The 25,986-nt window shown below is 40.0% G+C and overlaps 2 protein-coding genes across 4 annotated transcripts in view; one reads left to right on the top strand and one right to left on the bottom strand.

Annotated features, from left to right (window-relative positions):
- Nucleotides 1-23,005, top strand: part of FOCAD (focadhesin) — a 458,830-nt gene extending 435,825 nt beyond the window's left edge. For both annotated transcript variants that reach the window (XM_069765982.1, XM_069765975.1), the window contains 10 exons: nt 103-183; nt 4,822-4,950; nt 5,360-5,475; nt 6,347-6,607; nt 7,512-7,601; nt 7,720-7,897; nt 12,905-13,002; nt 13,178-13,420; nt 21,655-21,730; nt 22,592-23,005. In XM_069765982.1, coding sequence (XP_069622083.1) covers nt 103-183; nt 4,822-4,950; nt 5,360-5,475; nt 6,347-6,607; nt 7,512-7,601; nt 7,720-7,897; nt 12,905-13,002; nt 13,178-13,420; nt 21,655-21,730; nt 22,592-22,665 — 1,346 coding nt within the window. In that variant the 3' untranslated portion in view covers nt 22,666-23,005. The remainder of the gene's footprint in view (nt 1-102; nt 184-4,821; nt 4,951-5,359; nt 5,476-6,346; nt 6,608-7,511; nt 7,602-7,719; nt 7,898-12,904; nt 13,003-13,177; nt 13,421-21,654; nt 21,731-22,591) is intronic.
- The window catches only part of HACD4 (3-hydroxyacyl-CoA dehydratase 4), a 53,097-nt gene continuing 27,145 nt past the window's right edge, over nt 35-25,986 (bottom strand). The window contains exon 8 of one of the 2 annotated variants that reach the window (XM_069766005.1): nt 35-171. The gene's annotated coding sequence lies outside the window, so the exon portion shown is untranslated. Of the gene's footprint in view, nt 172-22,301; nt 22,980-25,986 lie in introns of those variants that run through there. The other variant, XM_069765995.1, reaches the window with a different exon arrangement.

Below are 25,986 nucleotides of genomic sequence, written 5' to 3'. Positions count from 1 at the left end.
TTTCGGCACAACAAGCCTTCTTCCTCCTTCCAGCTCCTCAACTAATTGCACTAATGCATCAGATCATGAAAACTCACTAATTAATCACATTTCTGACTTCAGTTCCTCCAGATTTCAGCTATCTGCCTGAGAGAAGTTTAATACGTGCTCTTGTGGATTTCCTTATTTCGGCTGGAAAGAAAGGTACCGTAATATTAATCTTTATATAAATATAATAATAATAATAATTTTTATTTATATAGCGCCAACATATTCCGCAGCGCTTTACAAATTATAGAGGGGACTTGTACAGACAATAGACATTACAGCATAACAGAAATATAGTTCAATACAGATACCAGGAGGAGTGAGGGCCCTGCTCGCAAGCTTACAAACTATGAGGAAAAGGGGAGACACGAGAGGTGGATGGTAACAATTGCTTTAGTTATTCGGACCAGCTATAGTGTAAGGCTCAGGTGTTCATGTAAAGCTGCATGAACCAGTTAACTGCCTAAGTATGTAGCAGTACAGACACAGAGGGCTAATACTGCATAAAGTGTATGAGAACATGATGCGAGGAACCTTTTTTTTTTTTTTTTTTTTTTTTTTTAAATAGGCCACACAGGGATCGTTAGGTTAATGCATTGAGGCGGTAGGCCAGTCTGAACAAATGAGTTTTTAGGGTACGCTTAAAACTGTGGGGATTGGGGATTAATCGTATTAACCTAGGTAGTGAATTCCAAAGAATCGGCGCAGCACGTGTAAAGTCTTGGAGACTGGAGTGGGAGGTTCTGATTATTGAGGATGCTAACCTGAGGTCATTAGCGGAGCGGAGGGCACGGGTAGGGTGGTAGACTGATACCAGGGAGGAGATGTAGGGTGGTGCTACATAAGCCTATAAGCTTACCAAAGCGGGAAAGTACTTTTCTGGTTGTTAAACTAACAGATTTTTAGATCAATCTTTTACACTGAGAATACTAGTATATCCTCTGCATTCTGTTACCAGCGGAAATAATTGAACTGTTAGAGTACATGCAAGTGCCAGTCAAAAGTTTGGACTCCCTTGTTCATGCAATGGTTTTCTTGGTTCTTATTTCAATGTGCCTATTGTAGATTAAGACTGAAGGCAGCGAAACCACGAGCGAAAAAAGGCGTAAAAAAAATGTTCAAAACAAAAAAAATACACGTTAAACCTTAAATTCCTCAAAGTACCCCTTGACAACTTCATCATATAGTCATAGGAATAGCTTTCCAACAGCCTTGAAGGCGTTTTCATGGGTGCTGAGTGATTTTTGGCTGTTTTGTCTTTAATCTGTGGTCCACCTCAACCCTCATTTGGATTGATGTTGAATGATTATGACTAAGGGTGTATACACCTGAAACGCGTCAGTTGCGAGACCTCGCCTTTTAATGTTTTAACTACGTTTGAATAAAGAATCCGTTTTACTCCTGGATGGTTGTGCCGGAATCTTTCCCCATTTTTCGTCTACCTTCTTGTGATCACCAGTGGAAATGGCACCCTCAGGAGGAACTTGGCCCAAATTTCCAACTACACATTCTCAGCGTGGTAAACTCCTTCGTTCCTCCTTCTGCATCTCACTACTTCGAGGAATCTAAACTTTAAATATAATCTGTTTTGTTTCTCACAAGTTTCTTTACTTCTTGTTTCCATGTGTTTTTTTTTTGTGGTTTTGTTACTTTCAGGCTGAGTCTACAATGTGCAGATTCCAATAAGAACAAGGAAAACCACTAAAAGAAAGCAGCCATTTTTTTCTTATCCTGAACAACCTTTTTAATGACCCCCCTTTAATCATTTTAATGGCCATAAATCTTATGTATCAAAGTGTTGTACAGTGACAAATAATCTATGAGCAGTTCTATATTGTCCTGCAGCTGTTAGGCTCTGAGATACCCGTTCCTGACGTATCAGAAGATCTTTTTTTTTTCTGGATTTCCCCTTTAGTATTTAATTTTGCAACAAAGGAAGTCGATATCATTTTAGTTTCCAGTGTCTAACCACAATGGACTGAGAGTTAGTTCTCTCTCATTCTTTAAGATTTCCCAAGATATCAGTCCCAGCTTGTGAGTTTACAATAGTGTCTTATAAAACATAGTAGCAGCAAATTAATTTTCAATTATTTTATTTGGTAGTTTATCTACCTCCATTTGCCAAAGGCCTGATATGTGCCGCTGGTATCAAAGAGATATTTGTCCATATCAGTTTGCATTTGACTACTGAAATTAGTGAATTTTTGATGTTTAAAGTCTATTACACTATGAAAACACTATGCCGCCTTCTCTGTTATGATGGAAATAGGGAACATATTGGGATCCGTTCACGTTAGCTCATGGTTTCTGTGCGTAACACAGCGCTAACAGATCCATTCTGCAGCTGATTGACTCCATTGACTTTTATAGCAACAAAGTGAGGTTTGTGTTGTTATTTTTTACTAGAGCATGCTAGATTAATTAAAACTAGTGATGAGCGAACATTAAAATGCTCGAGCAGGTTGGACATTTGGACAGGTTCGACTCGAGTAACAAGTATAATGGAAGTCGATAGGAAACTTGAGCATTTGCCCTGGAGACACTAACAGAAGGCCTGAAATGGATGGAAAAAGTGCTCAAATGGAATGGGAACAGCATGGGGAAGATGCCTGTACACATCGCTGTCTTCCAGATCACTGCTGGAAATGAAATAAATAATTTAACAAACATAGGGTCCTCTGCATTTTTGATATCCAGCCAATGTAAAGCAGACAGCAGGTGGTTGATGTTATGAGGCTGGGAAGGACTCTGGTTATTGGGCCCTTCCCATTCTAAAAATACCAGCCAGCAGCCACCCCAGAAAGTGGTGCATCACATTAGATGCGCCAATTCTGGCACTTTGCCTGACTCTTCCCCATTGCCCTGGTGCGGTGGCAATTGGGGTAATATTTTTGGGGGTTAATGTCAGGTGTGTAATGTCAGCCCAAAAAGGAGAGGTGTCCATAAAGTTATAGGATATACAGTGTTTACTGTGAAGTTAAAATATAACTTTTATTGTTGCTTATAATAAAATACATTCAAAAAGTGCAGAGTGCGGGACAAACGGACTTAATTACACACAATGATACTCAATTACACCAAATCTCCTTCTTGACAGTTGGTATATAATGCAATATGCCACTTTAACTCAGGTTCTAATTTATGGCTTGTAACTCGTGATGAGTAAGCCAAACAAAGCTAACTGCAGCAAACCATGCCATATATCAAATCCTGATCATACCAGACCATGTGCCCAATAACGTTTTCTAGGTTAATATATGTAAGGGATCTTATAAATCAATATCCATTTGCGGTTTTAACACAGGTCATGTGAAATAAGATACCAATCCTCTATCGTAGAGTACCTATATTGTACTAAAGAGGCTGCAAACCACGATTCGTTACCATTCTAGCTTTTGAGGATAATCTGTCTCAAGTATCTTTGATATCCTTGTAAAGTCATTTGTAGCCTGAGAGATAATGAGACATAATTAGACTGTGGGCTTTTTTTCAGCTAGTGAGCCTAATATACCCTACACTCAGACAGACATCCTACAGGTTCCTCAGTACATTAGATATATTTGTGTCCCGCTAGGTGTCAGTTGCGAATATGCCCTATTTACTCATATCGGCAGTCAGGCTGGATGGGGTATATGCTGATTAATGCCCAAGGTTACTGTGTAAACATGCGGTATTAATGATTAACAGAATAGATTGGAACAGTCTCATCCGGTATGCTGGTGGCTGTCCCCCGTCAGTGAGCCCGACGCGTTTCGCTCATTCACTCATCTGCACTATGTGAATATATTTTATTATAAGCGACAATAAAAGTTATATTTTAACTTCACAGTAAATACTGTATATCCCCTGTGACCTTACATACCGTGCTACCTTTTTGAGAGGTGTTCATAAGACACTCCAATTACTAACCCATAATTGGGGTGTCCGATCTTCTGAGATCTCAGTCTGCACATGCAGTGTCTCCGGCAGACATTTTCCCGAAGTTCACCACAGTGAAAACGATGGGAAGTGCGGGAACTCTGCCGACATTTTCTGAAAGCCCTAAGGCTACTTTCACACATCAGGTATTTACCGTCAGGCACAATCCAGCAAGTTTTGAAAAAAATGGATCCGTTTTTTTTCCGCCGGATCCATTTTTTTCTCATAGAGTTGTATTAGCGCCGGATTGTGCCTGATGGCCTCACGTTTCATCCGTTTTTTGCCGGATCCATCCAAAATTTATTTTGCTGCGGACGGAAAAAAAAAGGCCATATGAGCGTCTTTTCTGTCCGGCGAAAAAATGCCCAGCGACTGTTTCAGCGATTAACGGCTGAAACGTGTGGTGTATTGCCTGGATCCGGCTACCGATTCCGTTTTTTTCACATTGAGCATGCCCCGTTCGTGTGTTTTTCAATTCTGGACTCTCTCTTTCTCTCTCGTCTTATATTTCACATAATACAGTATGTGACTTCTGGAGTCAATTGGTCACTTAGGACTTTCTTTAGGTGTCTCCAACTACAGGGGGCTGAATACAAATAAATGTCACAATTTTTCATATTTATGTTTTTACAATATTTAGAAACCATGTATCATTTCATTTACACTTCACCAATACTTGCTACTTAGTGTTGATATATCACATCAAATGCCAATAAAATACATTTGTTTGTGGATGTAATATTAAAAAATATGGAAACGTTCACAGGGTATGAATACTTTTTCAATGTAATGTACCTGTTACCTAAGCGATATAGTAACGTTTTGACATGATGCTATGACACACAACCATTTAGCATTCTTTTTCTTTTATTGTAGGCCCTGAAGCAATCCCTCCAGCCTTGGTTAGGGTGTGTGTGTCGTCCATTGTAGCAGCTGCGGACACCCACCAGTACCCTCCTGTTAATTGGGCATCCATCCTAGCTCCTTTAATGCGACTCAACTTTGGCAAGTCATTTCAGCTTGTTACTAATCAGCTAAATTGTCATTTTACCTTTACTTCCAGGTATGGGTGCTTTGTTTTTTGTTTCTAGAGATCCTGGCCCCCTCCTAGTGGACTGAGTATTTTAGTATTGGTGTCTTCATCAGTCAGGTGCCAAACTACTGGCATCATGGCTCCCATTGCTGAACGTTGATGCCAATAATACACCCGAGTGGTCACATGCTGACCACTTCAAAACAAAAACCTGTAGGTGCGAGGTAGTGTCAGTTCTGAACCGCCAGGGGAAAGAAGTGGGCACTGTTTATATTATTTTTATTTAAAAAAAAAAGTTAAAAGTTGAATAATCCCTTTATTGTGACTCGTCAAGTATAATGATAGATTTTGGTCTTCTATGTTTTTTTCCCTTTAAATTAGGTGAAGAAATCCAAAAGCTCTGTGTCCAGATAGCAGTGACGCAGGCCCAGACGTCTCCAAATGCAGCTGTGCTGCTCGGAATGTGGGTGGTGCCGCCCTTAGTTTACAGCCTTAATGTAAGTAAAGGTTCAGTGGCTTTACTACAAGAATGTAAGAGTTTGTCACTCGGCCAACTGCATTTCTCCATGATCCTTACAAATGGATACTATGTGGAAACATAGACGTAGCATGTAAAACACCTACTTCTGCAAGCCTCTTCTCCATTGAAATTCAGGCAACAACACAAACAACGCATCCGTCAAAACACTGGATGCGTTGCGCACGTTTTTCACTATTATTAAGATGCTCGACAGGAGACGGAAGTGTGAAAGAGGCCTTACTTATCGCATTCCACTGTGTATGGGACCTTCCGTCCTCCCTCTACAGATGACGACGTGAGTGGACAGGATCAGGCACTGTGACCTCAAATGCCCCAACCCTTTGTTCTCATTGAGGATAAGCTAGGGTGTCTGTCTGCGGTTTATTCCCTTTTAGTGTACATATGTATGGGAGAGAGATGAGAATACATTCTGCTGACACCTATTTAATGCTCATGGCTCAGTGGTTAGCACTGTTCCTTTCCAGCGCTGGGATCCTGGGCTTAAATCTCACCTTGGGCAACATCTGTAAGGAGTTTGTATGTTCTTCCCGTGTTGGCGTAGATTATGAGCCCCAACAGGGACAGTGTTGATGTCTGTAAAGTGCTGTGGAAACTTATGGCACTATACAAATAAGTAAAATGACTAAAGAACTTGACAGATAACATGCCACAGTTATAAGTGCCCTTCCATCACACTCTCAAGGGTCCAGGAAGGTGAATTATCGAACACTTCCCTAACAAATTTGGCCCGGTTTGAAATATGTATGTTTTTCTAAGGCTTCATTGTGTTCTGTTGTCATCCACATCCTTCCTTTTCTCCAGCATTTAGGTAATTATTTGCATTGCAGGTCACAACCCGGTCATACCTGGCCACCTCTTTGTGTCTATGGATGAAGCATGTATCTGAGGATAAGCTGCAGACTTTCGCTGATGTGTTTGTGGTTTCACAGTTTGAGTCTCAGAGTAAGACATCGGATGTGGAGATCTCAAATAATATTTTGCTGGGTTTGACTCAGGCTATGAAGCTTTCCAATCCCCCACAGCATTGCTGGAGCTTTCTGTGTAAAACCATAGAAAGACTATACCTGCTATTACCAGCTGAGATTCAGGTAACCTATTAAAATAATGTGATACCTAAATGATCGCTGTTCTTTCAATCAGTAATACACGTGACTATAAGAAACTCTGCAATATATCTTATCAGAGAAATCTGCTTCTTTCTCCACTTATGAGCCACGTCTCCTCCTACTCCCTGCCTCCTGAACTCTTCATTTACTGGGGAAAAAAACAACTAAAATCCATTTTTCTCAAGACAAAATGAACTACCAGCTTAAAGTATAAGGAGAGTTGGGGGGACGAGGAATGAGTATCACAGTGGGAAAGCAAGCAGATGCAGTCAAATTGCTCTGCAGCTCCAGCTGTGATGTAACTCATCCCAGAGCTGGATTCACAGCTATGTTGCACAGTACTGTTGTATAATCTTTTCCATAGTGTTGCTTCTAAATATCTGCGACACAGAAATATTAGCAGGAATCGTTCATGTCTGTGTGTGGTATGTGTGGGAAACTTCATAGCAGCCACTCTCCACCCACCAGCTCAGAGACAATGGATAATTAGAGATAAATGTGTGATGAACATTGCAGGAGAGAGATACTTACACAACGGCTAGTTAAGAAGTCACTTGAAACTAAAGATACACTTTAACTGTATCTACACTTTGCCCACTGTTAATACAATTTTCTACCTTAAATTAACTACATTTGTGCATCTGTATTGAATAGATGATTAGCAATGTGCCATGAACACCTTTGATGCCCGTGCTTACCCAATGAAGGGATGGGATTGGGCTCTGTGCAACTTGTCAGCGTGCCGGCTAATGAGCTTAGGAAATGGCAAACAATTACTTACAGAAGCCGTGGCATTTATTTATGACCGTTTTAAAAGGAACGTGTATTCTTTAGTTTGAGACTGTCCGTTTCTTTTTATGTTTTTACATATATGCACTTGATGCAGAAGACAAATATGGGGATTTATATTGAAGTCTCAAAGTGCATCTCAGAGTTGGCCGACAGTGAAGTGGAAAGAATTTGCTGCATTTCCAAGGTAAAATCCTAAAACCGAAAATAGCTGTTCTTTTATATGATGTTCATTGTGACAGTAACGTTTATATGTTATCAACTTTCCTATTAAGATTTACTTTAATTCCATATCTTCGCTGCAGGACAATATCGCAAAATCAACGTTTGTTCGAGTGTACCTGATTTCTCAAGGGCGGCTACCACTGTCATACTTGTGGCAAGTGATTGAAGTGGCTGTGGAGTGCAGCGATAATGTGGCAATCATCTGGATGCTGTTACAGACTTTCTATCAAACAAGAGTCCTAAGTCACCAGAATACAGGTACTATAGGAACTAGAATCGGAGAAACACTAAACTGAGAAATAAATACATAAAAACAAAAACTGAAGTAAACACTTGCCTCTCACTGTCTGCAGGGGTATTTCTGTTTTTGCGTTTCCATTTTTTGCTCCCCTCCTTCCCACTGCCATAACTTTTTTATTTTTCCTTCAATATGGCCATATGAGGGCTTGTTTTTTGGTGGGACGAGTAATACTTTTGAATGGCACCATTGATTTTTACCATATCTTGTATTGGAAAACGGGAAAAAAATTCCTAATGTGGAGAAATTGCAAATAAAGTGCAATTCCACAATTGTTTCTTGGATTTTGTTGTTTTTTTACAGTGTTCTCTACATGGTAAAACTGACCTGCCATTATGATTCTCCAGGTCATTACGAGTTCAAAGACACCAAACATGTCTAGGTTCCAAAGTTTGTAAAAAAAAAAAAACAAAAAAAAATCGACTCGCTGCATCTACAATTTTCGGGATCTGGGGTCAGGTGAGGGCTTATTTTTTGTACACCGATCTGACGTTTTTGTTGATACCATTTTGGTGTGTATACAATCTTTTAAACGCCCTGAAAATTTGAAATGGTCAAAATAACAAAAATATCATTGCTTGCAGACCTCAAATAATGCAAAAAAAAAACAAGTTCATAATCATTTAGAAACAACAATACTAATGTTTTAACTCGGGAAGAGGTCAGAAATCAATATTTTGTGGAATAACCATGATTTTTAATCACAGCTTTCATGCCTCTTGACATGCTTTCCACCAGTCTTTCACACTGCTTTTGGGTGACCTTATGCCACTCCTGGTACAAAAATTTAACCCCTTAGTGACGGAGCCAAATTTTTGAAATTTGACCAGTGTCACTTTATGTGGTAATAACTCTGCAATGCTTCAACAAATCCCAGTGATTTTGAGACTGTTTTTTCATGACACATTATACTTTATGATAATGGTAAATTTAGGTCAATATGTTTTGTGTTTATTTATAAAAAATATCAAAAATCTGAGAAAAATGTAAAAAAATTAGCAATTTTCAAAATTTGAATGATTATCCCTTTAATACAGATGGTCATACCACAAAAATATTAATAAATAACATTTCCTACATGTCTGCTTTACATCAGCATAATTTGTAAAATGTTATTTTATTTTTTTAGCATTTTAGGTTTAAAAATGTAGCAGTTTTTTTTCATTTTTTCAAGGAAATTTACTAAATTTATTTTTTAGGGACTTAAACATGTTTGAAGTGACTTTAGGGGTCTCATATATTGGGAAACCCCCAAACGTGATACCATTTTAAAAAACAGCACCCCCTGACATATCAAAAACTGCTGTAGTTTATTAACCCTTCAGGTGCTTTACAGGAATTAATGCAAAGTGGCATGACAGAAATGAAAATGTGTATTTTTACCACCTAAATGCCTCTAACTTCTGAACAGATTACTACAGCCGTCAGACTCTAAGGCCGCTATTTGGTCATGAATTGCCACCGCAAACATCAGGACCACAAAATCAAGATCTGAGGGCACCAATATGGTTAAATAGGAAACACTCTGTTAACCATTTATAATGATGTAGTCACTATTGACAGCAGCATCTAAGGGGTTAAACAGATTTGGACGGTGCAAACACTGATCGTGGCTGATGCAGAAAGTTGTCAGCTACAGTGTACAGCCGACAGCTGCTGGATTGTCACCTGTATGGGGAGGCTATCCTCTTATATCTCAGGTCAGTTAAAAGGCGAATTGGCTGTCATTAAGGGGTTAAGCAGTTCTTCTTTGTTTGATGGCTTGTGACTAAGGCTACTTTCACACTAGCGTCGAAATCTCCCCGTCGCAATGCGTCGGGCAGAGATTCCGACGCTAGCGTTTAACGCACTGCACAACGGGGGCAGCGGATGCATTTCTCCGGCGCATCCGCTGCCCCATTGTGAGGTGCGGGGAGGTGGGGGCGGAGTTCCGGCCGCGCATGCGCGGTCGGAAAAAGCGGTCTGTCAGGAGCAAAAAACGTTACATGTAACGTTTTTTGCTCCCGGCGGTCCACCACAACACGGCGCAACCGTCGCACGACGTTTGCGATGTGTGGCAAAGCGTCGCAATGCGTCGCTAGTGTTAATCTATGGGGCAAAAGCGCATCCTGCAAACAACTTTGCAGGATGCGTTTTTTGCCATAAACGACGCATTGCAACGTCTGGCAAAAAACGCCAGTGTGAAAGTAGCCTAATTCAGGTCTGTAGATTTGGCTGGCAACGACAGGGATTTGATGTGGTGGTCCTTCATCCACACATTGATTGACCTAACTGTGTGGCATGGCGCATTGTCCTGCTGGAAAAACCAGAGTTGGGGAACATTGCCTGAGCAGAAGGAATCAACTGTTTTTCCAGGATAACCTTGTATGCGGCTTGATTCATGCGTCCTTCGCAAATATTAACCTGCCCAATTCCAGCCTTGCCGAAGCATCCCCAGATCATCACCGATCCTCCACCAAATTTCACAGTGGGTGCAAGACACTGTGCCTTCTACGCCTCTCCAGGTTTTTGTCTAACCATTAGATGACCAGGTGTTGGGCAAATCTGAAAATAAGACTCATCAGAGAAGATTACCTTACTCCAGTCCTCTATGGTCCAATCCTTATGGTCTTTGGCAAACTTCAGCCTGGCTCTCCTTTGCTTCTCATTGCTGAAAGGCTTTTTTCTAGCTTTACATGATTTGAGCCCTGCCTCTAGGAGCTTGTACGAACTGTTCTTGCTGTGCACTTCACCCCAGCTGCTATTTGCCAGTCCTTTTGTAGGTCACTTGATGTCATCCTGCGGTTGGTGAGTGACATTCGAATAAGGTGACGTCATCGCAGTCAGTGGAGGGTCGTTTTCGCCTTCTGCCGGTCTGTAGCTTTGTTGTCCCCAATGTCTGCTGGTTGACCTTGTTGTAATGGACTGCCATCTTAGAAATTTTAAGGGTGGAGGCAACATGATGCTCACTGTATCCCTCTGCTAGTGAAGCCAGAATTGAGCCCTTCTTTTCCTCTCAAGACTTTTTCAACTCCATTGGCATGGTTAAAAGTTATTTTTTCGTTCCTATTACTTTTGGGATATTACTAGCACTTGTTTTGCCATCCAGTTTGTCTTATTGCAAGAGAATTGTGAACACCACAGCAGTTTTTTTTATACTTTCCTTCATTAAATAAGATTTGGTTCAGGTGATCACCTAATCAGAAGCACATTAAGAATAATGAGGTGTATGTACTCTGGTTGGAATTCAACTGACACTGGAATGGAATGGCTGTCAGACATGTAGAGAAGCTGATTTTTATAAAACTGTGCAGTGGTTTCTTAATTTTTGCCAGAGCTGTATGTTTAGATTTGATTTTTTTAACATTTTTTTTGAATGGGGCAAAAGGGGGGTGATTTGAACATTTATATATATTTTTTTTTAATTTTTACTTGTTTCAATAGTCCCCATGGGAGACTAGAAGCTGCGATCATACGATCCCTTGTGTTACATAGAGCAGGGCTGCTCACTTGCTATGAGCACCAACCGCTGGGCGGCACTCATAGCTATTTGGTTATGACAGACACAGGGGTCTCCTGCTGCTCCGGGTTGTCATGCCAACCCTTCAGAGACCCACGGTCATGTGACACGGGCGCCGATGGGAGGAGGTAATGACGCATGCGTGCATGTTAAATGCCGCTGTCAGGGTTTGACAGCGGCATTTAACATGTTAACAGCCGCGGGTGAATCCCGATTCCACCCGCGGCTGTTAAGGGCACATGTCAGCTGATCAGATCAGCTATCATGCGCCGGAAAAGGTGCGGGCTCTGGCGATGAAACAGGAGGAGGCGTCCAATGACTGACTGTGTCTGTCATTGGATGCTAAGGGGTTAAATGCAATCTGTCTTGCAGAAATATAGCATATGTTTCATCTGGTGTATTAGGCCATGTTCTTATGTTCAGTATTTAGTCATATTTTACATCAGTATTTGTAGCCAAAACCAGGAGTGAAGCAAAGTATAAGGGTATGTGCACACGTTCAGGTGTTTTCGCGTTTTTTTCGCTATAAAAACGCTATAAAAACGCATGCATAATGCATCCTATCATTTAGAATGCATTCTGCAGTTTTTGTTCACATGATTTCGTGGAAAAAAACACATCGCGGTAAAAAAAAGCAGCATGCTCATTAATTTTGCGGATTTTCTGCGTTTTCCCCGCCATTCTATGCACTTGGAAAAAACGCATCAAAAACGCAAAAAAAAAAAACCGCATGCGGATTTCTGGCAGAAATGTCCGTTTTTTGTCAGGAAAATTTCTGCCAGAAATCCTGACGTGTGCACATACCCTAATAGAAACCCGTCACCACTTCTGTATTATCAGCCACTCCTGGTTTTGGCTTACAGATACCGAGGTAAAAAACTGACCAAATACTGATAGTGTGACCACAGCCTTAGGTTAAGGGTCTTTGAAGCCAGAACATTTTTACCACTTTCCAACGAAAGATAAAGCAGTGTGATCCCCACCAAGTTTGTAATAAACCAATGAAAATGGCAATATTGATAGGAAGTGTTGTTAGTGTTTATTTACAACTTAATTGGCTTTTCTAGGCATAGATAGAAAAAAATGAAAAATTAACTGACTGTAAGAACCCCTTCCAAACACATATTACTTATATTTAATTTATTGCTCCCTTTAAAAGACCAGCAGCCACCATTGTCGTCTTTTATTGTTTTATAGAGGTAGAGCTATATCTGTCTCACACTCACTCTCTGTGCCTACCCCTCTACCTACAAATCACCATTGGCGCATCCCTGGGCAAAGTGTGGCCTGTGGCCTGGCGTATTACGCCACATGGCCCGCTTTACTGGTATCTGCATCTCTGGGATGCAGATACTGGTGAATTCACTGGTGGAGGAGGGAGTCTATCGCATCTTTTTATAATGTAACAGGATATGTATTTATGAATATTTGCCACACAATCTTGTGGTTTATTTCTTGACTCTTACAGGAATTTTAAAGCGATTGGACTGGCTGCTGGATTTAATCAGTTACATAAGAAACATAGCTTATAAGTCCACGCCTTTGCAAAATGTTCTTCTGAGTAAGGTAAAGAAAATGTATGCCATGTACAGTAAATGGAAAAATGTCCTATTTTTATGCAAACTATAGACCACAATTTGTGAATATCAACTGATGGTTTTGTAGGTTTTATTTCCTTTATGTTTTTGGATTGTATTTTTGGCAGATTTTTATAATTACATTAGTATGTCTTCTTATTTAGGGAGTGGACTTCCTGCTGTATGTTTTTGCTGCGTCAGTAGTGACCTGGGGTGATCATGCTACACCCTTAATCCTTGGGATTCATGGCAGGTGGTTGGCATGGAACCAGGAATCACCATTTACCCCTGGTTCTTTGGGCAAGCAGTCTATGGACATTTTGACTGTACATGAATGTTTTACTGCATTACCAGCAAGCTTACAGTCCCTATTAGCCAAAGAACCTTGGAAGGCACATGCTCAGAAGGTACAGTACATCCCATGTATTATTGAATTGCTATATATTGCTTGTATTGAGCTAGCTTTAACACTTTGTGTCCTTCAGACACCCTAAAAGCAGGGAACAATACCTCTGTCTTCTGCTCTTTCGGGCGCCAATATATAGCAGAAGGGTGGGAGAAGTCTAACTCTTCTTGATGTGGATTAGAACCGCCTGACTTTGCTTAGCAGACTGCTTTGTAACTCTTTTAAGACCTTCTCATAGAGTCTGTAAGTAGGCACAAGCATACACTACTTGGCTGTATTTAAAACATAGGGAATAATGTACATATTATAATAAGTCATCAGAAGACTGGAAAGAATGAGCAAATTGATGCAAATAAAGGGAAACTATCAGCACTTTCAACCCCACCTCTCCTCCACACACACACACACACCCCCGACCGTATGGGCATGTAGCCCATGGAAAGATACATGCATTTGAACCATGAATTTGGAGAAATCTACAATGTTCGCAGTATGCCAATGAAATGTGAAGTGCTCTCAGCAGAAGAAAGCACTTAGTGATACATTACCTATTCAGGTGATTTACATCTTGTTCACCTGAACGGTTGCTGACTGTTTATGTGACATCAGGAGCGGGCTAGCAAATTTTGTGCCTGCACAAATGGATGGTCGCCTCACCGTTCACTAAGTTGCCCTTCTACTGCAGAACTATGAACCTCAGAGGTGTCCAAACTGTCAGACTACTGTGACTGCCATCATATGGCAGTACTCGCCAAATTCTGGCAAGCCAAGAGATAATAAATAGAGTGGAGGTTAACGATAACCTATCATGCTCCAAAACACTGTTAACCTGCAGATATGGGGTTAATCTGAAGGTTAATAGCATTCTAAAGCCTTGCGGCCACTGCACTGGAGGCCTTGCTACTGGAAGGAAATAGGATAAATTGCATAAATCGTGAACGCTTTTCACGTCTCTGTTGTTGGGTATTCTGGGGCCAGGGGCTCCTACCCTGTCTCTAGCGCTAGGGGGCGCCCTATCTATCCCTGTTCCCCAGGGTACTTCTGATGGTGAGGGTGCCGGGACAACGTACCTTGCTGAACTCCTGAATCCTCCCTTGGTCTGTTCCCCCTCCCTCAGGGAAGTGGGGAGTAGTAGTATATGGTAATACACCAACCAGACTAACAAGGTAATATGAACAGGGAAAAGGAAAATACCAATCATACAAAAATATACACTCACACAAACAGAGGGAGACACCGCGGAGTGAAGGAAGGGCAAAACCAAAGGAGGAGAAGAAACAGATTCGCACACAACCAAAGTCAAGCAACAGTCACAAGGTAAATCCACCAAACGAATCCCCAAACAAGCAAACTCCTCCAAGCTCCTGTACCATGCAGTATGAAAGCTAACTCTGGCATTTCCTGATTATCTGAGGCCTGTTTAAATAAGAGAGGAGAGTGGCCAGATCTGAACAGCTGAGAGCATTAGCCAAGCAAGCATCCAATCAAGCACCCAGGAGCTCTCAACTGAACAGATTAAGGCTGCTTTCACACATCAGGTTTTTGGTTTCAGGCACAATCCGGCAGTTTCAGGCACAATCTGGATCAGTTTTTTTTCTGATGCCTGATCCGTTTTTTCCCCATAGAGTTGTATTACTGCCGGATTGTGCCTGAAGGACATGCGTTTCATCCGTTTTGTGCTGGATCCATCCCTTCAGGCTTTTTTGCCGGATACAAAAAACGTCTCCTGCAACGTTTTTTGTGTCCGGCGAAAAAGCCTGAAGGGACGTTTCCGGCAATAAACGCATGGAACTGATGTGTGAAAGAATATTTCCGGCGACCGAATCCGTTTTTAACACACTGAGCATGCCCAGAAGCTTTGTTTTGATTCTAGCATGGATAAATCTCTCTCTCTCTCTCTCGTTTTTTAGCAAATTTGCCAGATTGTGCCTGAAACCAAAAGCATGATGTGTGAAAGCAGCCTAACCCCTGCCTTGCAAAAACAAATCTACACTGTTTAATATGATGGTGAAGTGCTTCTAATCAGTGCAGGAGAGCATTGTAGGAGAAATCAGGCGGCGTGGTCTTCTGGCTCCTTTCTCTCACGGTAAACCCGTGACACGATTGTTATGACCTATTCCTAGTATGAAAAATATTATGTATTGCAAGCTATTTTGTCCTGGGTAAAAATATTTGTCAAAAAATAGTAAGGCCCCTTTTACACATCAGGTTTTTGCACAAACCGGCTAATTTTGCAAAAAAACGGATGTGGCAAAAGTTGCTGCCTGATCCATTTTTTTCTCGTAGAGTTGTATTAGCGCTGGAGACTCACAGCCCCCACTGGGTTCTCATCATTTTAACTTAAAATTTTATTTTTATTTTTTCATTTTTTCTTTTTTTCATTTTCTATCTTTATTTTTTTTATCTCTATTTTTATTTATTTTTCTTCATTTTTTTTTCTTAATGTTATTTCATTTTTCAACTTTTTTTTACTACTATTTTCTCCTTTAATCCCCCCCCCCCTTGTTTTGTTACCTCCATTTACATCAACCCCCCATTTTTAGTTTGGACTCCTACTTTATTTGCATATTTATCAATTGTTTCCATATGATTATTCCTCTTTCTATCACTGCATTTCATAAATGTATATCTCCTTATATTATCTATTATGATACTCCCCTATCATTTTGGGGCATGTTCTCCATAAGATATTAACATCTGATTATGTGTATTGTACCTGACGGCCTCTACATAACTGCATGCCATATAAGTTACACACATTCTTTTAGCATATCGCTCTATCCACTGTGCGGGCGCCGCCCCCGGTCACATGACCATCTCTGACCACCTAGTAACACGCTGCCCTATGACACACCTGTGGATTCGCTAACCCACTGCCGCCACTCCCAGCCACATGACCAACCAGGGCCTTTTATGGAAGCGCAGCCCTCACTGCCTTAACTACCCCGCGCTCTGACACACGTGTACCAGCGGCTCCCACTAGTCCACCAACGCTGGCTCCCACAGCTGCGTCTCTTATATGCTCCTGGGTACCGCTCGACCTGTTTCCACAACTGCGCGATCGCCATTGGATGTGAGCAGACTAACACCCTAAGAGATAAGTAATCCTGCATTTTCTTATGTCTACATACACTAATTGTATCTGTTCATCTCCTTCTCATATATATACTCCAGTTGGCTCCCTAGCCTATATGACAGCGCCGACCTGTTTTATCTGAATCCACCTCAGACACAATACATGCCAGCATTCGCTAAATAGCCATTGGTGTCGGCTTCTGCTGCAACGCTATCCAACTGTTCCCAGGACACATTCGTGTCTGCATGCACAACTTTGCCACTTACGGAAGTGAGCCAACCATGATTATCCCTAGATTCCCCACTGTATCCGCCATCATTATATATCTCCTGTTTTCAGTTACAGTCTTATTGACCTATATAATTAGCGTGGCGTCATTTTTGACCCTTGTGCATAACTTCCCCTATTTTGGTAAATACAAATTTTTTTTTTCCTCATTTTTCATCCGTCTTTTGCCGGATCTGTCAAAAATTAGTTTTCCAGCGGCCGGAGAAAACGTACAGAGGAACGTTTTTTTCTGTCCGGCGAAAAACCGCACAGCGATGGATACTCTCTCCCTCTCACTCTCCCTCCTGGAACAGGAAGTCCAAACTCTATCCCCGGGTTTAAAGAAAAAAACTGATCCAGCAGAAAAACACATCCGACGCATCAGTTTTTCACAATTTGCAACAAATCCTTTTTTTTTTCCAAAATTAGCTTGTGCCTGTTGGCTAAAAACTGATGTGTGAAACAGGCCCGTAGTATTGCCCTGCTGTAAAATATGTAGTGATGCCCCTGGCTGCAGGTCCTGCTACACTGAGTAGAACGCAATGCATACACTGGGTGTCTCTCTAAAGAAAAAAGAAGATAAATCCGTGCGCTCTTCAAGCACTCTGTTAAAACGTAGAATACCTAGAATGTTTTATTACACAGTTGTTTGGATGCACAATGAAAATTGTAACATGTGGCATGAGTCCAATTACATAGTATTTCTACGGCATTTGTTTTCCTTCATGTCCTCTGAAGTCAGTAGTGTCGCAACAGGGAAAGCCATAGTAGCAATGTCACCTGTGTACGGGGTGAAATAATATGAGATCAATTGCAGTTAGTGACAAAAGCCACAGCTATGCTGTGATGTTTGCCTCTGTTCATAGCTAATTAGTGTAGGTGCAAGTTCTCCATCCCCCACTGATCTGAGATTTATGGCCTATCCATTTCAGACAACTCCTTTAAAGGGAAGGTGCCACCAGAAATAGTAATTAAAATGTGTTAATGCAATGTTTGCACTGTTTGCAAACATTTCTATATGAAAAATATTATATATTTTCTTACAAATATATATATTTACCACTAGGGGGAGCATTTTCCGTTTTAGACCTCACGCAGCTACAGTGAGACTTGCCAGCTTTACTGTTAGCTGAAAAATTGGGGCAGTAACTGCTGACATCACCATTTCCCTCCCCTTTTGGGTGGTCTAGTATCCCTGGGGCAGAATGAAGAGTAGCATCACAGACCATTTTTTGCATCGGACGCATAGCTTGTTTACAGAGCAACATACTCTCCTTCTCTCTTTCTCTCCCATCAGTCTCTCTCAGCCATACTAATGTATCTCTCCCCTCCCTCCACAAAGCCTGGCCCTTCACTGCAGACCCTCAGCTCCTTCTTATGTTCTTGAGGGATGAGTCACAGACAGCTCCAGTAATGATAATGCTGATCCTACAATGTTAGTCCTTGATGTCTTTGCAGTCTCTGATACTCTGCCTGCAGTGTCGGGCTTTTCTCCTGCATTTTACTCCTGTGAATCTAGGATCTGTTCTGAAGCTGTAATGCTTCTGTTAGCAGATCCTAATGACAGGAGACAAATCTACAGCTGAGGGCTCCATGAATATGGCAGCAGATCACTCCCACTACTGTGAATTGTGCAGCCCACAGAGGCGTGCACGGTTCACAGTAGTGACAGTTCTATTACAATAGATAGGGTCGGTGTCTGTCTGTTATCTCCTATGACCATGGGGTGCCCTATTATGACACTGACAGTGTCCTGCTACTGCTGTGAAACCAAGATGTCAGCCACCAGTGCCTTCTTTAACCCCTTAAGCCCCAAGGGTGGTTTGCACGTTAATGATCAGGCCAATTTTTACAATTCTGACCACCGTCCCTTTATGAGGTTATAACTCTGGAACACTTCAACGGATCCTGATGATTCTGACATTGTTTTCTCATGACATACTGTACTTCATGATAGTGGTACAATATCTTTGATATTACCTTAGTTTATTTGTGAAAAAAATGGAAATTTGGTGAAAATTTTGTAAATTTCACAATTTTGCAACTTTGAATTTTTATGCCCTTAATTCACAGAGATATGTCACACAAAGTACTTAAGTAACATTTCCCACATGTCTACTTCACATCAGCACAATATTGTAGCCCCACTTTTTTTTTTGCTAGGGAGATATAAGGGTTAAAAGTTGACCAGCAATTTATCATTTTTACAACACCATTTTTTTTAGAGACTACATCTCATGTGAAGTCATTTTGAGGGGTCTATATGATAGAAAATAACCAAGTGTGACACCATTCTAAAAACTGCACCCCTCAAGGTGCTCAAAACCACATTCAAGAAGTTTATTAACCCTTCAGGTGTTACAGGAATTTTTGGAATGTTTAAATAAAAATGAACATTTCACTTTTTTTCACAAAAAATTTACTTCAGCTCCAATTTGTTTTATTTTACCAAGGGTAACAGGAGAAATTGGACCCCAAAAGTTGTTGCACAATTTGTCCTGAGTACACCGATACCCCATATGTGGGGGTAAACCACTGTTTGGGCGGATGGGAGAGCTCGGAAGGGAAGGAGCGCTGTTTGACTTTTCAATGCAAAATTGACTGGAATTGAGATGGGACGCCATGTTGCGTTTGGAGAGCCCCTGATGTGCCTAAACATTGAAACCCCCTACAAGTGACACCATTTTGGAAAGTAGACCCCCTAAGGAACTTATCTAGATATGTGGTGAGCACTTTGACCCACCAAGAGCTTCACAGAAGTTTATAATGCAGAGCTGTAAAAATAAAAAATCATATTTTTTCCCCACAAAAATGATCTTTACGCCCCCAATTTTTTATTTTCCCAAAGGTAAGGGAAGAAATTGGATGCCAAAAGTTGTTGACCTATTTGTCCTGAGTACGCTGATACCCCATATGTGGGGGTAAACCACTGTTTGGGCACACGGGAGAGCTCGGAAGGGAAGGAGCACTGTTTTACTTTTTCAATGCAGAATTGCCTGGAATTGAGATCGGACGCCATGTCACGTTTGGAGAGCCCCTGATGTGCCTAAACAGTGGAAACCCCCAATTCTAACTGAAATCCTAATCCCAACCCTAACCTTAGCCCGAACCCTAACCCTAGCCTTAACCCTACCCCTAACCCTAGCTCTAACCCTAATGGGAAAATGGAAATAAATACATTTTTTAAATTTTATTATTTTTCCCTAACTAAGGGGGTGATGAAGGGGGGTTTGATTTACTTTTATAGCGGGTTTTTTAGCGGATTTTTATGATTGGCAGCCGTCACACACTAAAAGATGCTTTTTATTGCAAAAAATAGTTTTTGCGTCTCCACATTTTGAGAGCTATAATTTTTCCATATTTTGGTCCACAGAGTCATGTGAGGACTTGTTTTTTGTGAGACAAGTTGACGTTTTTATTGGTAACATTTTCGGGCACGTGACATTTTTTGATCGCTTTTTATTCCAATTTTTGTGAGGCAGAATGACCAAAAACCAGCTATTCATGAAATTCTTTTGGGGGGGCGTTTATATCGTTCCATGTTTGGTAAAATTGATAAAGCAGTTTTATTCTTCGGATCAGTACGTTTACAGCGACACCTCATTTATATCATTTTTCATGTTTTGGCGCTTTTATACTATAAAAACTATTTTATAGAAAAAATAATTATTTTTGCATTGCTTTATTCTGAGGACTATAACTTTTTTATTTTTTCGCTGCTGATGCTGTATTGCGGCTCGTTTTTTGCGGGACAAGATGACGTTTTCAGCGGTACCATGGTTATTTATATCTGTCTTTTTGATCGCGTGCTATTCCACTCGGCAGTATGATAATATAGCGTTGTTTTTTGCCTTTTTTTTTTTACTGCATTCTTTGAAGGGGTTATCTAGCGGGACAGTTTTGTAGGTGGGGTCGTTACTGACGCGGCGATGCTAAATATGTGTACTTTTATTGTTTGTTTTTTTTATTATTTAGATAAATGTATTTATGGGAACAATATTTTTTTTTTTCTTTATTTAGGAATTTTATTTTTTATTTTATTTTTTTACACATGTGAATATATATATATATATATATATATATATATATATATATATATATATATATATATATATATTTTATTTATTTTTTTTTACTTTATAACATTGCCCCAGGGGGGCATCATGTTATAGGGTCAGATCACTGATCTGCTGACAAGCAGTGCTGCAGGCTTACCAGTGCTTGCTCTGAGCAGGCGCTGGCAAGCCACCTCCCTGCAGGACCCGGATGTAGCCCCGCGGCCATTTTGGATCTGGGGCCTGCAGGGAGGACACGCTCGGTACAAGGTGAGCACATCGCCTTGTACCGACGGTCTCAGGGAAGCACGCAGAGAGCCCTGCGCGATGCTTCCCTGTATTGCTGGAACGCTGTGATCATGTTTGATCGCAGTGTTCCAGGGGTTAATGTGCCGGGAGCGGTCCGTGACGGATGTCAGCTGCAATAGTCACCTGACACCCGGCCACGATCGGACGCGCTCCCCCCGTGAGCGTGGCCGATTGCATATGACGTACTATCCCGTCGGTGGTCATACGGGCCCACCCCACCTCGACGGGATAGTACGTCATATGGGATTAAGGGGTTAAACTCCTATAACACACAAAATATGTTTCAAATGCAATCCAATCTTTGTTATAGCAGCATGTTATGCTACATTACATTGATTCATTAATGATCTACAAACGCGGTACCTTCCCTTTAAGCATCTGTTTAGTTTTCTGTAAGTAATGTTCCGGAATATAGGCTGACTTAACTTAATAAAATACCAGTTACTAGATTATTTCTTAGCTACTCAACCTTAATTGATGACTCCCCTTTTTGAGACGTAATCATTATTTTTTTTTTCTCTTATACAGTTTATTGACTGGATGATGAATCTCCTTGAAAGTCCTGAAGGAGCCTTATCAGAGGCATCGAAGAATGTTTTGGAAGGTATGGCTACTGTTGGATTATATGAACGCTAGATTCAAGTCTATGAAACTTCAGGAGATATGAAAAAGGCAGCCTATGGTACAGTTATACCATTATCTGTACACAATGTCTTTTTCAAGCAGAATCCATCTGAAAAATACATCATGTAAGACGTGAAGATGTGAGGGCTAACTAAACTCTTAAAAGAATGAACATATGCATCTCTATGTAAAAATAACTTGCTGTGCATATATTTAGGCTCCAGATTATCGGTGAAAAGAAGTGACCTGACTATTCTTAGGTGTTTCCACTTTACTTTATAACAGAAGTCAAAGGGAAGGTTCAAAAGTGCTAGCAGTTTCTTAATTATTGAATGGAGTTCAATAAATGTCCGGAAAATACCAGTGCAGGAAAAAGCTTAAAAAAACCTTTTTAGTCAAAAATGAACAAAAAAAGCACTCATAAATAAAGCGCTAAAAAAGACTTCTCAGGAAAAAAATGTCTGTGGCACCTGTCTGTACGCATACCATAAGACTAACTACTAATTAAGAGTTGTAGAGAAAAGTAAAACATTACTTTAGAGACTTACAGCTTTGCCTCAACCATAGATTTATTAAAATAAAATTCTAGACCCAAGAAAAACTCTGCTTTTTTTTCTTTTTCTAATAATATTGTAAAACACCCTTCATCATACAGGGTGCCTCAAGAGGTCATGAGGATGGGTTGGGGAGATGCTATGGGTCCTTGTATTATGGACCTGACAGTATGTAGAATGCTAATGTGTTGCAGTGAATCTAGTAATTCAGGTCTTGGGTATGGCATTCTATGTAGGTATTGCTTTTATGATTCAGGATAAAGTAGCTCTTATTTTTTTTCTTTCAGCTTCCCTTTTTAACTTGAGATGTCTTCCAGAGTTTAAGAGGAAAGCAGTGTGGACCAGAGCCTACGGCTGGTGATGGTGTGCTGTGTCATGTATCATCTCGCCAGCATATACTTTGTCATTGAGTCATACTGATACTGAAGCATTTTGGTCTGAAAATGTGAACGTAAAATGCCAAATTGTTTTTAGACTGAAAGAAGTGTCCTTTATAGCTGAAATGACAGTCGCCCAGACATAATAGCCATCATGTATAATGTCCGCGACTTCTCACTACAGCGCTCGTATCACTTCCTGAAATAAAAATTCTCCATTCAGGTCAATATTATCTTCTTTACATTTCTGTATCTGTAATCTTCTCCAATGTCTGTACACCTTCCTCAATGGCCAGATCTGAAATAAAACAATATTTGTTGGTGCGCCTATGTATTTTTTTTGTATTCATGGTTAAAGTAGCATTTGCTCCCTATATTGCAATGTTTAGGCATAGCGTATAAAGCTACATTCCCACTATCAGCTTTTGGTGTTGCAGACTTTCCATCCATTAAGTAACATGAGTTACTTGCATTTTTTCCAAAATACTCAGCGCCAAAAACTCATCGTTAGAACGTAGCCTAACTCTCTCTATATGTGCTATGGGACTGGCAAAACTTAATGCATTCTCCAAAATCAAGCGGGAACAGGAAAGCATCTTCCCCAAAGTTGGAAACAACTGGCTTTAATGTTCTTGATGCAGTAGCATTAGGTTTCATCAGAAATAAGGGCCCCGTCATATACTTAGTGTGATGTAACACTGCTCGACCAAGAACTACTATCCATTTTGCTACGGAAGTTTATGTCTTCGAGAAAGGGCCAAGAAGAATCCAACCTCTTTGAATATCTCCTTCTATCTGCCAATTTGCCACAGTTTTTCAAAGCATCACATTTTCTTGTTCAATGTAAGGTAGGAACATGCCTTGTGTTTTACTGTATGAATGAATTAATAGTCATAATAGAATATAGGACATCTTTGTTGTATTACAAAATACACATTCTTCGTGTATCATTGCCAACTCCTCTTTCACTGATTTCGCGACATGATATTTTATAGTACTTGATTATTTTAAATCAAAATGCTGTGGTACACAATGGTGTATTATTGTTCCTTAAGGGGATTATCCAGAACAATTTTTTTTTCTCATGAAGCTAAGAACTTAGATGGGTAGTTGCTAACTACCTGCCTGGTCTGCCTGGCGCTAGCTCTGAGAGGTCACAACAGCTCCTGCCAGCGATTTTGCTGCTTCACATCAACAGAGCACCTCTTCCTCTTGTTGGCTGCTCTGTTGACGGGGTATTACAGTATTGCAGCAGAAATGATGCCCCATTGGCAGAGCAGAAGAAAAGTAGCTACTTTGTCAACGTTTCAATACTGGAAACCGCAGGGGAGGTCCTCGACTGCTCTGATCCGGCAGAGAATGGCACCGGGTACAACAGTTCTTAGGCCAATAAAATTAGTCCCAGATAACGCCTTTAAATTTCTTATTGTTAACATTTTTTTAAATAAACCTATTAAGAAAAGGCACATGAAACACACATTGGCAACAGCCTTCTATTGTAAAAAAGATTAAACATTGAATAGTGAAGAGAAAGAGTAATTTTTTAGGAAGTCTTTGGTCATTGCTGTTGCTACATTTTACGGAGGAGTTACTTTTTCACATGGGTTTTTTCTCTTCCTTTTTCAATTATGCATGGGGATATATGTAATGGAGAACAAATGAAGAGACAAATAGATTTTTTTTTCATATATCTGTAGAATACACTGATACCCACATATTTCTAAAAAGGTTGTCCATTAAAAAACTGGACCACAGGGAAGTAATGTTTGTAACTATACAAAACTCAGCATTACTTATGTATTGAAGCCCCTAGTGCTCCATCGCTGCCTTTCTGCAGCCCCTTGGTTTTGTTGACCGGGCCGTGTGCCAATTTCCCATCTACAACTTGTCTACTATAGCAACTCGCACGTGCTTTAAGTAATGCTTATTTTGTTATTTACAATGTAGCCCATTTTTTTCTGTTTAAATGGACATCCACATTAAAATGGATTTCTAACCAAAGCTTTAAAATTTGAGTAGAAATCTCCTCAGCAAAAGTTTAGTAATTATGTTTCCTTTACTTATAAATGCTTAGATTTTTACTGTTTGGATTGATCACTTTTTGAACCATTTTTGCACAGTTGACAGAAGGAAGTGCTTCATATTAATTGTCACTTTTAAATTGATTTTTTTTTCAATTGCAAAAATATTAAGTGTAATACTAATTATTGTGGGTGTCGCTATAGAGATAAAACACAGTGAAACTGGATTTTTGTGCCCTGGTGATATCTGACATCTGCAAGCAGTCACTGAGTAAAATATAGAAAGAAAATAATCACTGGTACTTATATAACCACTAAATGGCAAAAATGTTATGCTACATAAATAAGCAAAAAAACACGAATATCACCTGCACATAGAATAAAATCGATGTATCCAGATAAAATGACTACAGTGGCTTGTGTAAGTATTCACTCCCACTCCCCATAACATATAAGAAGGAAACAAATAATCAAAATTAATAAAAAATAGGAATTTTCTTTCCCTTTTTGTCGTTTCTTTTTTTTTCCCTCTTCTCTTTCATATGATATGAAGATGACCTCATTTATTGAATTTTAGGATACCATTATGATCAATATCACTATGCCATATTTCTTTGTATGTAACTATATGTATATATTCCTTTTGTTTTTTAGACCGTGACATATTTTTAAATTTTTATCTCATGAAGTTTATGAATAGGATATCTTTATGACTCTGGAATTCTACACTTTGATAAGAAGCTTAATAATTATGGCTATTTCTTTGACATGTGATGGTTTTTATGAATATTAATTGCTTTATATATTATGCAGTGTGTTCACGTTTGTACTCACAGATATCCTTGAAAAAGGCGGCTATGTAGCCAAAAGGTTGGATTAATTATCTGTTCATCACTGGTTGGGTTAAGCTTGAAATTAAGTTACATTTGGATTCACCTTATAGTGCCGAATGTTTTCTATCTAACAATAGTTAAAAAGTGAATACTTTTGTAAACCACTATTCCATGGGGTTCTCATGGAATTTGATAAAATAAGTTTGTGTCAAACCAGCGAAAAAATATATCCATAACATGTTAAAACAAGTCTGCATTCAGGATAAAAAGAAGTCTGCGATAGTCAATAACGCATATAGTTGATGGTATGAACTCTTAATGTTAAGTTGCATTTGTTTTCTGCATCTCATATGACTCAATGTATTTATACTGATAATGCTATTAGAATATTGTGGTAACATATCAACAAACAGGTGAAATAAGTATTGAACACGTCACATGCATTGCTCAG

This window comes from Ranitomeya imitator, chromosome 1 (assembly GCF_032444005.1).
Source record: "Ranitomeya imitator isolate aRanImi1 chromosome 1, aRanImi1.pri, whole genome shotgun sequence".
Lineage (NCBI taxonomy): Eukaryota > Metazoa > Chordata > Amphibia > Anura > Dendrobatidae > Ranitomeya > Ranitomeya imitator.
This window is presented reverse-complemented; position numbering and strand designations above follow the sequence as displayed.